This window comes from Populus nigra, chromosome 10, assembly GCF_951802175.1.
Source record: "Populus nigra chromosome 10, ddPopNigr1.1, whole genome shotgun sequence".
NCBI lineage: Eukaryota > Viridiplantae > Streptophyta > Magnoliopsida > Malpighiales > Salicaceae > Populus > Populus nigra.
In genome coordinates, this window is record NC_084861.1 from 5024166 (window position 1) to 5036492 (window position 12327).

Genomic DNA, 12327 nt, shown 5'->3' on the forward strand with positions numbered 1-12327 from the left:
TAAATATAGCTGGAAAAAGAACATTTTATTGACAAATTTATCAAAATAATAACAATAATTTTAATCAATTTAAATAATATGTTTCCAAACTTTAATTGGTCCAATATCATAATATATTTTCCTGTAAAATTTCAGCTGTATTCTATATAGATAATCTTGCAAAATTAATCAGGTAAATATTTTAAAGTTAAAATTCAGACCTTTTGATTCGTATCATGCTTGAATTTTCCTTCAAGATTCTAGAGTAAGATAAGTGAAGCTGGGGTGTCTTTGATGCAAGGGGCTAGTGTTAGTGTTGGACTGCTACTATGTGGTGAACTGGAATTTATGAGTTCCCGGTTTACAATTCTTAGTTCTGTTATGTATCTTGATGACAGCTAGCGGCTTGTTTATATTTACAGAGAGGTCCCATAATGAAGTTGAGCTGGTATTTTTACCTGAAACAGAATATTGACAACTTTTTGATGGCGTACTCTGAGTCTTTAGATATTTGATACTCTGATTTGATCCTAAAGGTTCTGGATTATTGCAAAATGAGTAGCAGCAAGACCATTGTTTGGTTTAGGAGGGACCTTAGAATTGAGGATAATCCTGCATTAGCTGCTTCTGCAAGGGATGGTTGTGTTTTCCCAATATTTATATGGTGCCCTAAAGAAGGACAGTTCTACCCGGGTCGAGTGTCGAGGTGGTGGCTGAAGCAGTCCAATGCTCAATTGGGACAATCCTTGGAAATCTCTTGGTGCTGAACTCGTTCTGATCAAAACCCATAGTACAGTTGGTGCTCTTCTGGACAGCATCGAAACTATTGGGGCGACGACAGTGGCATTTAACCATCTTTATGGTATGTTTTCTTTGTTTCCTTAAATATGATTTGTCCCCACTACAATTGAATACGTAGAGACTCACTTGAATCAACTTGATGAAGAATGTCAACTTATGATTCTTTCCATATGTTGGTGAACTGTATCTAATCGATGGCTTAAGATTTAATTGAATTGGGCTTTGTTTTCTTCTACTTTTTCATGCTGGGGTGATGGGGATTGGGGAGTGTCAAATTTTATGGCAATGGATTTGAGAAGATTATAAATGTTAATGATTCTATTTCTCAGTTGAAGTTGTTGCATATCAAACAAGGGAAAGCAGCTTCTGGTTTGTCAGAAAAAAATAATAAAAAGAGCGTGGCTTACGAAATTCAAATCTAAATATTGTAAGGAAATCCTAGCGCAGCAGCTTAATGATCCTTAAGGAGGTGGAAGTTTGTCTTCCCCTATTAAGATAACTAGTAGATGATCAGTTTTGTTTTGGTCTTTTTTTCAAATGAGAACGGCTTTGCTTTATAAATGATAGTTTTGAGTATGATTCCTAGTTTCCTTACAAGAGGTGTTTATCTAACGGCAAATTATCATGTTTTCCTTTCTTTTGTCTCCTTCTCCCAGATCCTGTCTCTCTTGTTCATGACTTATTTTTCTGCGTCATGTGACTCAGATTCAAGGCTCCAAATTGGACCCAGAGGGTGAATACGTTCGGCACTGGCTGCCTGAGCTAACAAGAATGCCAACTGAATGGATCCATCATCCCCGGGATGCACCCATTAGTACTGCGCTTAAAGTTGCTGTGGTGGAATGGGGAGTAAACTATCCAGACCCTATAACTGATATAGATTTTTGCTAGAGAGCATCTAGCGAAAGCTATATTCAAGATGTGGGAAGTGGAAGCAGCCGCAAGAGCTTCAAAGTCAAGTGGAACAGTTGAAGTTGTTCTTGATAAATGATACTAAGAATTTGGCCATTCCGAAGGTTGTCTTGAAGGAAAAGGCTCCTTGTCCTACTAATTCATCTAATGATCAGAGGGTCCCAAAAAATCAGAATTACAAGAATATTCCAGCTCATAGGAAGAGATCAAAGTTCATTGAAGAAGAAAGACCACAACCATATAAATTGCACAATGATGATAATGTGGTGGGTACCTCAAGAAAGGGTGAAGAATTGTGTTCTTCTCAGTCTTCAGCATCTAAGAAGCAGGCCACCAGCAGATGTTCATTTTCTGTTCCTCATCAGAATGCAAGCCTTCGCAGGAGTGTGAATCTTCTGACCTCGAGCATTCATGGGAAGCACAAATTGAAATGGAACAGAGTTCATGCAAAGATGGTAAGCAATTGCACTTTTAGTATTTTGTTTTTCAAGTAACAATGCTATAATTGGGGGGAAAAACAAGAAAAAACTTATTAAAATATATATGAGCCATTAAATGGTATTTCACAAATTTTTTGAAGTTTTTTATCATTTGTTATCATCATCACAATCAGTCATTGCAACAAGTTAAATTAGGAAATAAATTGAAATGAAAAATATTCATTTCCATTTCCATGGTAACAATACTCATTGTGTCACATAAATTATCATAATTCCAAAGTAATTTTAAAAGCTAAGTTACGGGATGACGAAGTTTTTTCAGGATAATCAGTAAATATACTTAGTGGTTTGTAACTTGAAGTCATTATAATTGCAAACCTCCAAGTAACCTTAGAAAATGTCCTCCTTAGTTTTCGCACATATCACGTCCGAGCAATGAGCATTTGTTAAACCAAGACCTAATTTTCTCTAACAGACGCCATCGAGACCTGGAAACCTAGTGTAAAAAAGAAGAGGAAGAAGTATTAGAGATAATCCGGGGTAAAAAACTTGGAGAATATATGACGTTTGACATTCTTTCCAGGCTGCCAGTGAAATTGCTGCCGCGATTCAAGTGCGCCTGTAAAGCATGGTTGGGCCAAATTGAAAACCCTAGTTTCATCACCGACCACTACAATAAGGCCTTGAAATCATATTTCAGGCTGCTTGTTTGGCAATTATATGTCCAACGCGGGAAGGCCTCCTTCCATCCCCTGCTTTTCCTTGTGTTAGTAGGCGAAACACTTGATCCTGTTGAAAATCATATAGCATTGCATCCCAGCATTTATTAGGATCTGCCATGTCCACCAGTTCTTTCGAGTCCCTGTAATTTGCTTTTTCCGAGATTGGGATGGCAATACTTTATGGAATCTTGCAACGAGAGTCTAATGATTACAAGATAATAAACAAGGGCGAATTTCAATCCAAGAAGAGCTAGATTAATAATTAATTTTTTAAATAATATAAATATTTTTTTTATATGTACGTAAATGATTTAAAATATATTTTATACATAACTATTTTAACAATTTGATATGATCCGATTGACTTGAAGAGTCACGATTCTTCATCGATTTAATATTAAAAAATAAAAAATAAAAAAAAATAAATTAAAAAAGATAAAAAAACTACTCGAGTCAATCGAGAGAGTTCACCAAACCTATAACACAGATCATGAAATCAGAATAATCTAATAAAAAAAATATAAAATAAAAAAAATAAAGAAAAAAAACTTAAAAAATAACATTAGTCCAAGATATGTATGAATAACTTATTTGCAAAAGATGATAAAATAATATTTTGTTTATCACTCTTCTTGTAATTTATAAAAAAAAAGCCAAGTAATTTTTTTTTTCTAGCTTGTCATTTAGCATTTCCGTTGAGGATATATTGTTTGGTTTGTTTTTGTGTTTTAAAAATATTTTTAAAAAATTTTAAAATTTTTTTTTCTTAACTTCAAATTAATATTTTTTTTGTATTTTCAAATTATTTTGATATATTATATCAAAAATAATTTTTAAAAAATAAAAAATTATTTTAATATATTTTTAAATAAAATATATCTTAAAAACAAACAACTATCACACTCTCGTAATATACATCCCGAGTATGATCTCTGGAGAGAAACTCCTGATGATGCGGCCATAGAATTAGCAAGACGTGCTTGTTCAGGTACATACGTGAAAGGATATTTTCATTCGTCGTCAAAGGATAAGAAGGATAGGACTGTGATGTTTTCATTCGTTGACGTCAAAGGATAAGAAGGATATATAGGACTGTGATCTTTTCATCCTAAGTATGATACTGGCATCAATAATGAAGATGCTAGTATACGTGTTCTTGAATCAAGCAACGACGACTCTCTTGTTGTGATCCTCTCAAGCCATATACAGTACACTAAGAAGAAAGAACTTGAAATATGGGCAGCAAAAGATTATCGTGTCAAGGAGTCTTGGATTAAGAAATTAATAGGTGGTTGATCTCCTTGATGAGTCTTTGCTTCCTTCTGCATTTTGGAGCAATAATAGATTGCTTCTACAAGGTGATATTTCACACTTGACCATATTCGATCCAAGAACTAACCAGACCAGATTTAATGCTAAGCGTGTCTGTTACTCTGGTGTTCTTTTCTCCGTACGCGCAGAGTCTGTTTCCGATCAGGGAAGATGAGAATTGGAGGATCGAATGAAATTTGTTGAAGCATTTAATATTTATTTGAAGATCGAGCCTAGCCAGGTTGCTCGGAATCGAGTAAGATATCGGATGCAAATACTTGATATATAGCTGTATCAAGTGATTTGGAGTTGATATACTATTTAAACATACAAGGCTATCATCAAAGCAAGCTAGTAGCCAATAGCGTGTAACTAAATCACTTATCTGTTAAAACTTAAAAGCTGGCACGCATGGGCATCTCTCTCTTTTTTACAAATGTTGGTGATCAAAGTTCTTTTTATTTATGGTGAAATGTATTAAATTTTTTTTTTTATTTTTAAATTTTTTTTTTTAATATCAGCACATCAAAACAATTAAAAAATACCCATAAAAAATAATTTTATTTTGATTTTCAGCAACAAAATGATGTTTTTTTTTTCTATTTAATCTTTATATATAGTGAGAATGCAATTGGAGGCTGAAATGAAGTTTGGTGAGTGGAATATAGCAGTATTTTATTCATATGGTGCTCGGCTGCAATTTCAGGCAGTAGACTTCAACGACTTTCTTTTCTGGTTTTTTTTTTCTTTTTTGTTGGTATTAGTTTGTCTGTAATAATTGCTAGGGTTTTATTTTTTAACCATCAAAATAAAGTAGTACAAATTGAACAAGTATTACAAAACTTGATTGAGTCTTGTTTGTTAGAGGTTCACAATTTCTCGTTCACGTATATTTCATATGTTTATGCTCAAAGCTTAATAGCATATTAGTACTTGATGTTGTGCATACTGAATCAAAAACAAACACAAATAAAACACAAACAAATAAATTTATGTGGTTTTTTAAAATTGGATACGTCCACGGAGGCAATAAATTGTATATTATTAGAGAAATAATACAAACACTCAACTCAACCCAATACAATCCCACAAAACCCATCATTTCACTCTTATACTCAGTGTTTCTCTTAAATATGCTATTTTTCATTCTCACAGTTGTACTCGCACTCACTGTACACTTGCTCTTTTTCTTACTCTCTCTTTGTTTGTATTTATAAGAGAAATGAAAGTCTTGGCAACAACCAATAAATATAAAACAACTGCTAACTACTACAATAAATATTGTAGCTGACTTTAATATATTTGTCATAAGTGATGGTGGTTGAAAAATGTTAACACGAATTTGTTACAAATCTCTACCTTAGCAAGATTTTTTAATCACTATCACTTTTCAACCACCATCACTTATGATAAATACACTAAAATTAACTGCAATATTTATTGTAGTAGTTAACAGTTATTTGGTATTTGTTTTGTTATTTGCTTTTTATATATATATATATATATATATATATATATATCGTTAAATGACCTTTCCTGATGTTATTTTGTAGACAAGAATGAATGTCACATTTAAATTTATATAGCACATTAATATTTGTTTAATAGATTGATTACAGGGAGCATGTAAAATGAGTCAAGTCGGATAGCTCATTCAGAATTAGAAAAGTGATGTTTGTGTGTTAATGTCAACATTGGCTAAAGAGTATTTATTATACATTCTGCTTGGAATTTGAGCAGGAATCAGGATATGGTATGCAGCTTATCGTCTCCAAGCAAGCAAATAAATACTAAGAATATAATCGATCGTGTTTTTGAAATGATCTTGATTAATTTGGACGTAATCAGGTCAAAACAAAATTAGCCTTGAATTAAACTTATTTAGAAGTTGCAACTCAGGTTCTTGTAGTACCGTGAACGACAATGAGGCTTCTTTAGATAACTAATTATTTCACTTTTGTTTTGTTTTACTTTTTCACTCATAATTTTTTTTTGTATAGGTATTAAACTCAATTTAATCTAGTTGATACATTAGCCTAACAATTTTAATATAAATCATATTTTGAAATCTCACCTAACAACTTAAATTATTAAGTTAAAATGATTTTTTAATATGATATTAGAGTCTTGATGACTAAGCGGTCATGTTTGAATCTTATCATTCTCATTTATTTGATAAAAATTAAGCAGAAGATAGTATGAGTATATGCAAGTTTCAAGTTCAAAAGGTTTTCACTTGAAGAGGGTATTAGAGAATAATATAAATCATATCTTAAGATCTCATCTAATAATTTAAGTTATTGCGTTGAGATAATTTTTTAACAAATCTAAAATTTAATTTAAATTAACTAAGTTTTACTTTAAAATATTTTAAATATTAATCTGGTCAAATTTAATAACTTTTTAAGTTGATCCATGACTTTGACTAACTTTATCTGAAACCCTAGCAGGTTAATTTTAAAGAGTATTTAATAAGAAATAAAATGACACTATTCGGAGCAAAAATAATTGAATTGGATTAATTAAATGAATCCAATGTTTCGAACCCTAAACTCTGTTAAATCTCAAACCGAACATGACAACTATGTTTTTGAGAGCAGGCAGACCCGATAGTGTGAGGACTAAGGCACCATTAATGCAACCTCAAAGACACACACTCCGAAGAAGATTTATAATTTTAAAGATAGAAATGGAAAAGTAGCATTGCTTACCACGAGACACTTGTCTCTACCTGTGTCTATATTGGTGAACAGTTCGAGCATGAAAGCAGCTCTTTGAATAAACAAAGAGCTAGCTAGCTAGCAAGCATTTGCATTTTCTTTGCGACCGTCCTTCCTTTGTACCTTATATTGTCCGGATTCCGTAGCAAACCCAACTTATAAATCACACATTAAGATCCCCCACAACCCTTTGCTGCCTCTACAAGTCATGAAAAGGACAACCTCGTATGACCCCCAGTTCCTTTTCGCCAACTTTATTTGTCCTCGAATCTTAAGAAGCCCCCCAATTATTTTGCATTGAAAAGAAGCCCATGGCTCAAATCATACTGTCGGCTAAAGAAATTTCATGGTCTCTCTAACGTGACAAAACATCATTGGTTGCAAAAATATGATACGTAATCAAGGACTATATGTGATTAAAATAAAATAATTACATATGGAAGTGCTCCTCGTTTCTTATAATAAGAGAGCAAATACGGTCTATTGGTGCAATTTTCTGCTAGTGGGGCTCGCATTACCTGAGCAACTTTTGTATGGTTGTTTCTGACTGCTTACAAACCTTGGCGTGCCAATTAAAATAAGATGGGCATTTACATATTGCATATTCGGGCACGTAGCAAATGCTAATTAAGAAAGTCCATTATTTGTGACACAACATGGACTCAGTTTCATCAAAGGAAAACTACAAAAATACTTTTTTTACCGCAAAAATAAAATAAAATAGAAGAGAGTAAAAATCGGTCAATGCATAAGAGGTAAAAAAAACTGCCATGCGCATATCATTTGCGTAGCGTGTGTTTTCATATCAATAGCATGTTCTTCGGTATCTTGCTCCATGAAAAAAGATGAGCATAAATTCACCAAAAAGAAATGAGTATAAATCTTTTTCTACTTGCTTAAAAAAATAACCTCCTATGCTTCAAGAAACATATTCCCAGCAATATGTTTTGCCCATTAGAAAAATCTTTTACCCATAGGATCCATCACCTCACAAATCCAAGATTCCTTCACCCAATACAGAGATCTCACCTTTCCAATATTAAATGAGAAAATCAAAACAAAACAAGCACAGTGATAGGCTTCACTAATCTACTCTTTGAAACGTCATTACATTTTGGTCGAACATTGATCTACAGCAAGTACCGACACAAACTACCCCACCTTCGGATAACTTCCGTTAGAAGTCCTAACATGTACGGACTCTGTCTTATTACTTGAATAAACCAATTAAAATACACCCATCATGCCACTCATTAAATTAATAAAGCATAAGACACCAACATCCGACCTGTTTCTAATCCAGCGGTTCTTTCAGTTGCAGTTGTTTCCATCCGTTAGATCCCATGCTCTGCCGAATATCCCTTAAAAACATTCCTTAAAAATAAAAATATTGTTCCTCCTTTGTCTTCTTTAAAAAACAAACCACGCCACCATACAAACAAAATTACAGCTCCGTAACTAAAACAGAGTAAATGAGCGAAGCACTCAACAGCGACTACCAAATCTGCGAGGAGATCGGCCGTGGGCGATTTGGTATTGTTTTCAGGTGCATCTCTCGCTCCACTGGCGATTCTTTCGCTGTCAAATCCATCGTCAAGAGCCTCGTCTCTGGCGACTCCCTAGAAGCGCAATGCCTCTTAACAGAGCCCAAGACACTCCACCTCCTTTCTCCTCACCCCCACATAATCCAACTCCACAACCTCTACGAAGACGAAACTCACCTTCACATGGTCATCGATTTATGCTCTAAACAAGACCTTCACGATTTGATAATCACTAACGGGGTTCTTTCAGAGAACGAAGCTAGAGTGGTTTTCACTCAACTGATGAAAGCTATCTCTCACTGTCATACATACGGCATCGTTCATCGAGACATCAAACCTGAAAACATTTTATTTGACGAGGGGAATGCAATTAAGGTAGCGGATTTTGGATCTTCTGAGGTTGTAATGAAAGGGGAGATGGTGAATGGTGTAGTGGGGACACCGTATTATGTGCCCCCTGAGGTTTTGTTGGGAAAACAGTACGGAGAGAAGGTGGATGTGTGGAGTGCTGGGGTGGTGTTGTACATAATGTTAACTGGATTTCCGCCGTTTTATGGGGAAACAGTGGTGGAGATATTTGAGGCGGTTTTGAGAGGGAATTTGAGGTTTTCTGCAAGAGTTTTTCAGTCGGCGTCGACAAGTGTTAAAGATCTTTTACGGAGGATGCTCTGTAAAGATGTCTCCAGGCGATTTTCTGCTGAACAAGTGCTAAGTAAGTTGAGCGAATTAAATCATGTATTAAAGAGTTAAATTGTCCTTCTTGATACAATGTTCATTTAGCTCTTGCTTCCAGTTAATTGTCAAGTTTCATGTGTTTGTTTTCAGGACATCCATGGGTAGCAAATGCGGCTGGTTTAACATGAAGGGACAGGGGGCTTAGACTGAGTAAAGACATGCTTGTATAGTTTAGATGTGTGTGCTTGGTAGTAGTGTACATACGGCATAGAGAGCAGCAGCAGCGAGTATCCTACTGGGTTTTCACTTAGAAAGAGGATGAGTTTTCTCTCCTTTCAGTTTTTTTTCCCTGGGAAAAGATGAGAGGTGCGTGCGGGAGTTTTCTTACTGTGGTGTTTCTTAACCAGCATAAGATAATGTTGTTAGCTATATTGTTCATCGTTTGAGAACTTTTTGATCCTGCTCTTCCTTTTGTTTTGTAAATAAATATCTTTCGTATGAGGTTATGATACTGTTTTATCCAAAATGCAGCGAGTTTTCTTGTCAAACATGGATTAATATCTTGTTAATGAAATTAAATCTGGATTCTCTTAGAAGGTTATTGGGATTCAAGCAATCAGATGAATTCTCTTAACCCCATAATAGTGTTTGGGTGAGAAGCTTTTGAACGGTATCCATTGGGGGTCCGAAGGCTTCTCAAACTTCTACCATCCGAAAATCTTGAATATTTTTCAGGAATTTGTATTCTTTTCATGATCATACGAAATTTCATTTCCATGAATTTGTCATTCCCTGGGGGATTAGCCGGTCAGCCCACATTTTTTTTAAAATTAGTTTTAAATTAATACTTTTTATTTTGTATTGTTTTAATTGTTAACATAAAAAAAATATTATTTAAATATATTTTCAAGTAAAAATTACTTTTAAAAAAAATTTCTATCACAATTTCAAACCTTCAACTACTCATACTCATGATCATTTTTTTGGTACGAAACAGAGACAACAGTTGAAACCAGAGAAAAACGGTCATGCTTTCCATTGGTTGCAAAAAGGCTGTGGAAGAAGGAAGAATTGATGCAAGTCTGGATTCCTCAGTGTCCATTCAGAACCCAAAGTCTGTGTAAGAAAGATCACAAAAAATACGAAAAGGAGCGTAGAAATGATAGTTATGCGCTCGTTAAGGTTCTGCTTAAGAGTCTGATAAAGATGCAAATCATGAGAATGTTATGAGAAAATGAAGCGCACTGATCAACTACGCAAATTTATTTTGAGCTCTTGCTGCTTTTTGCACTATGAAAAGGATATCATTAATGTACTGCTAACAGAGTCCCAGGCAAAAAGCGTAGGATAAAGTAGAATCAAAGATGCCTGTCTTCATTGGATTGGACTCTCGGTGGAACAGAGAGACTTAGCTTATGAAGCTTGCTAAAGGCACCTTAAACCATGCTGGTTTCAATGAAGGAAAGGATTAATTAATCAAGCTGGGAGCCTGCTTGCTGCCTAGTACGCATCCAGGAGTGTTGTGGCTGTAAGCCTGCAAGGGTGCTTCTCCACTTCTTGGAACATACAGAAAGTTCTTTGCCTTTTAACTACCGAGCTACGCTATTCTTGTAAAGTATAACATCCTTCATGCAAGGGTTGGTAGCCCAAAAAACATTACTGCAAGAAATTAATAACAGAAACAATTTACACATACAGCGCAGAGAAATGGTCCCTAATTTCCAACTTACTTTCACATTTCAATCGAAGACAATGGAGACCGATGAATGTTTCCAATAAATGCCGTTACAAAAGTGCCCAGAAAAGAAAAATAAATCGCATGCTTTGGAAAAATAATTAAAAGGCGATTAGATAGAGTGCAGGAAGACGTACTACAACACTTTCGTGCGATAGATTAAGTGAAAGGTTATGTGATCGGTGAAATAGAGATTCATTCTATAGGAACCGTGCTAGAAAACTGAGAATCATGCCACCAGGGACCTTTTTTTCTTCTCCCTGCATCTAAGACCAGGTAGTTCACAGCTAGAAAAGAAAGCAGAATCCTGAGCTTATTATGCTCATAAGCATGCTTATCCATGCATCTTTCGGTAGATTCCTAAGATTATACAGAGATACTACATAAAAAGAAAGCCTAGCTGAACTGGAACGGTTTGCCTAGACTCAGATGTGGATCCATTTTCTTGCTCAGCCTCACCAGGCAATTCCTCAAGTGATTTTCCCTTCGACTCAAGTACCGAGAAAGTAAACATCAGTCCCAGGAAATTTACGAGACCCGGTATTTTAAGAATCTTCCTCACTCCGATACCATCTACAGCATACAAAGATCCGAACGCACCCGCAATTGCCTCTTCTTCGCCAGATGCAGCTTATATACCATGGCAAGTAGACCTCAATCTCGCTGGGAAAATCTCAGCAAGAACAACAGCAGGACTTTTGCCAGAAGAGAGGCATGAAGCAATGGAGCAAATTACCATACCAAAATCCAAGATGATATTGAATAAAAATGATGTGTTGGGTAATTAATTAATTATTTAATTCAAGTACTTTGATCTATTTTTTCTAGTTAAGGTGTCCAGCTACTTAACATAGAAACACGATAGAGCACAATTGAAGCGGATGATAGCTAAGCAACTCGATCCCATCATTCCATAAACTAATTAGTGATTGTGATAATATCCATGCAAATCTTAATTTTGTTTTCAGCATTGTGTTTCCCACTAACATAAGGCTGCTCATGCCTGCTCTATTTTCCATGCACGCAATCTCATTTTTTTTTTCTTTCTTCATGTTAGAACAGCTGGCTTTTCTGCTGGTATTTGAGCTTTCTATTCATTCATAGCCTATGCATTTCTATGCACTTCCTTGTGTTTGTAAAAAAGATCAAGATTACGAGTAGGAATGTGAGATACAGTTGAGTGAATCGACAAGCAAACGACAAGGGCCCGAATGATAAATCGAATCCGATGCATTTCTTTTTCTTGGAACTTTAAAAAACCAAGTCACTTCGAATTATGGATTCTCATCTGCTAGAAAGTAAGGATCTTGCGCCTCTAAAAGCCTTCGAGTTGCATCGAAATGATTTATTTTACATCAAGAGCCATCTTTTCACGCGTCGAGGGTCAGCTAACTGATTGTTTTATGTAATCAATTTTTTTTTTTAATAAAATTGAAGATCCAAACCAATAACAAATTAAAAACCAAAGCAACCATCGATGGACATGAC

General features: G+C 35.0%; 1 protein-coding gene and 1 long non-coding RNA gene across 3 annotated transcripts; both read left to right on the forward strand.

Moving 5' to 3' along the window:
* Nucleotides 1-222: 222 nt before the first annotated feature.
* On the forward strand, nucleotides 223-2271 carry LOC133704121 (uncharacterized). The gene is made up of 2 exons (XR_009843995.1): nucleotides 223-841; nucleotides 1437-2271. It is a non-coding gene; the product is annotated as an uncharacterized LOC133704121 (long non-coding RNA).
* Nucleotides 2272-8217: 5946 nt separating this feature from the next.
* LOC133706069 (phosphoenolpyruvate carboxylase kinase 1-like) lies at nucleotides 8218-10797 on the forward strand. Of its 2 annotated transcripts, XR_009844431.1 has the most exons (3): nucleotides 8218-9141; nucleotides 9255-9470; nucleotides 10102-10797. XR_009844431.1 is itself a non-coding variant. In XM_062131592.1 (2 exons), exons 1-2 carry the CDS (start codon nucleotides 8358-8360, stop codon nucleotides 9290-9292), a joined length of 822 nt encoding a protein of 273 aa, XP_061987576.1. In that variant the 5' UTR covers nucleotides 8218-8357; the 3' UTR covers nucleotides 9293-9630. The 2 variants fall into 2 exon arrangements, 1 of the variants encoding a protein (XP_061987576.1); XM_062131592.1 differs by lacking the exon at nucleotides 10102-10797 and having other exon boundaries at nucleotides 9255-9630.
* Nucleotides 10798-12327: the final 1530 nt, after the last annotated feature.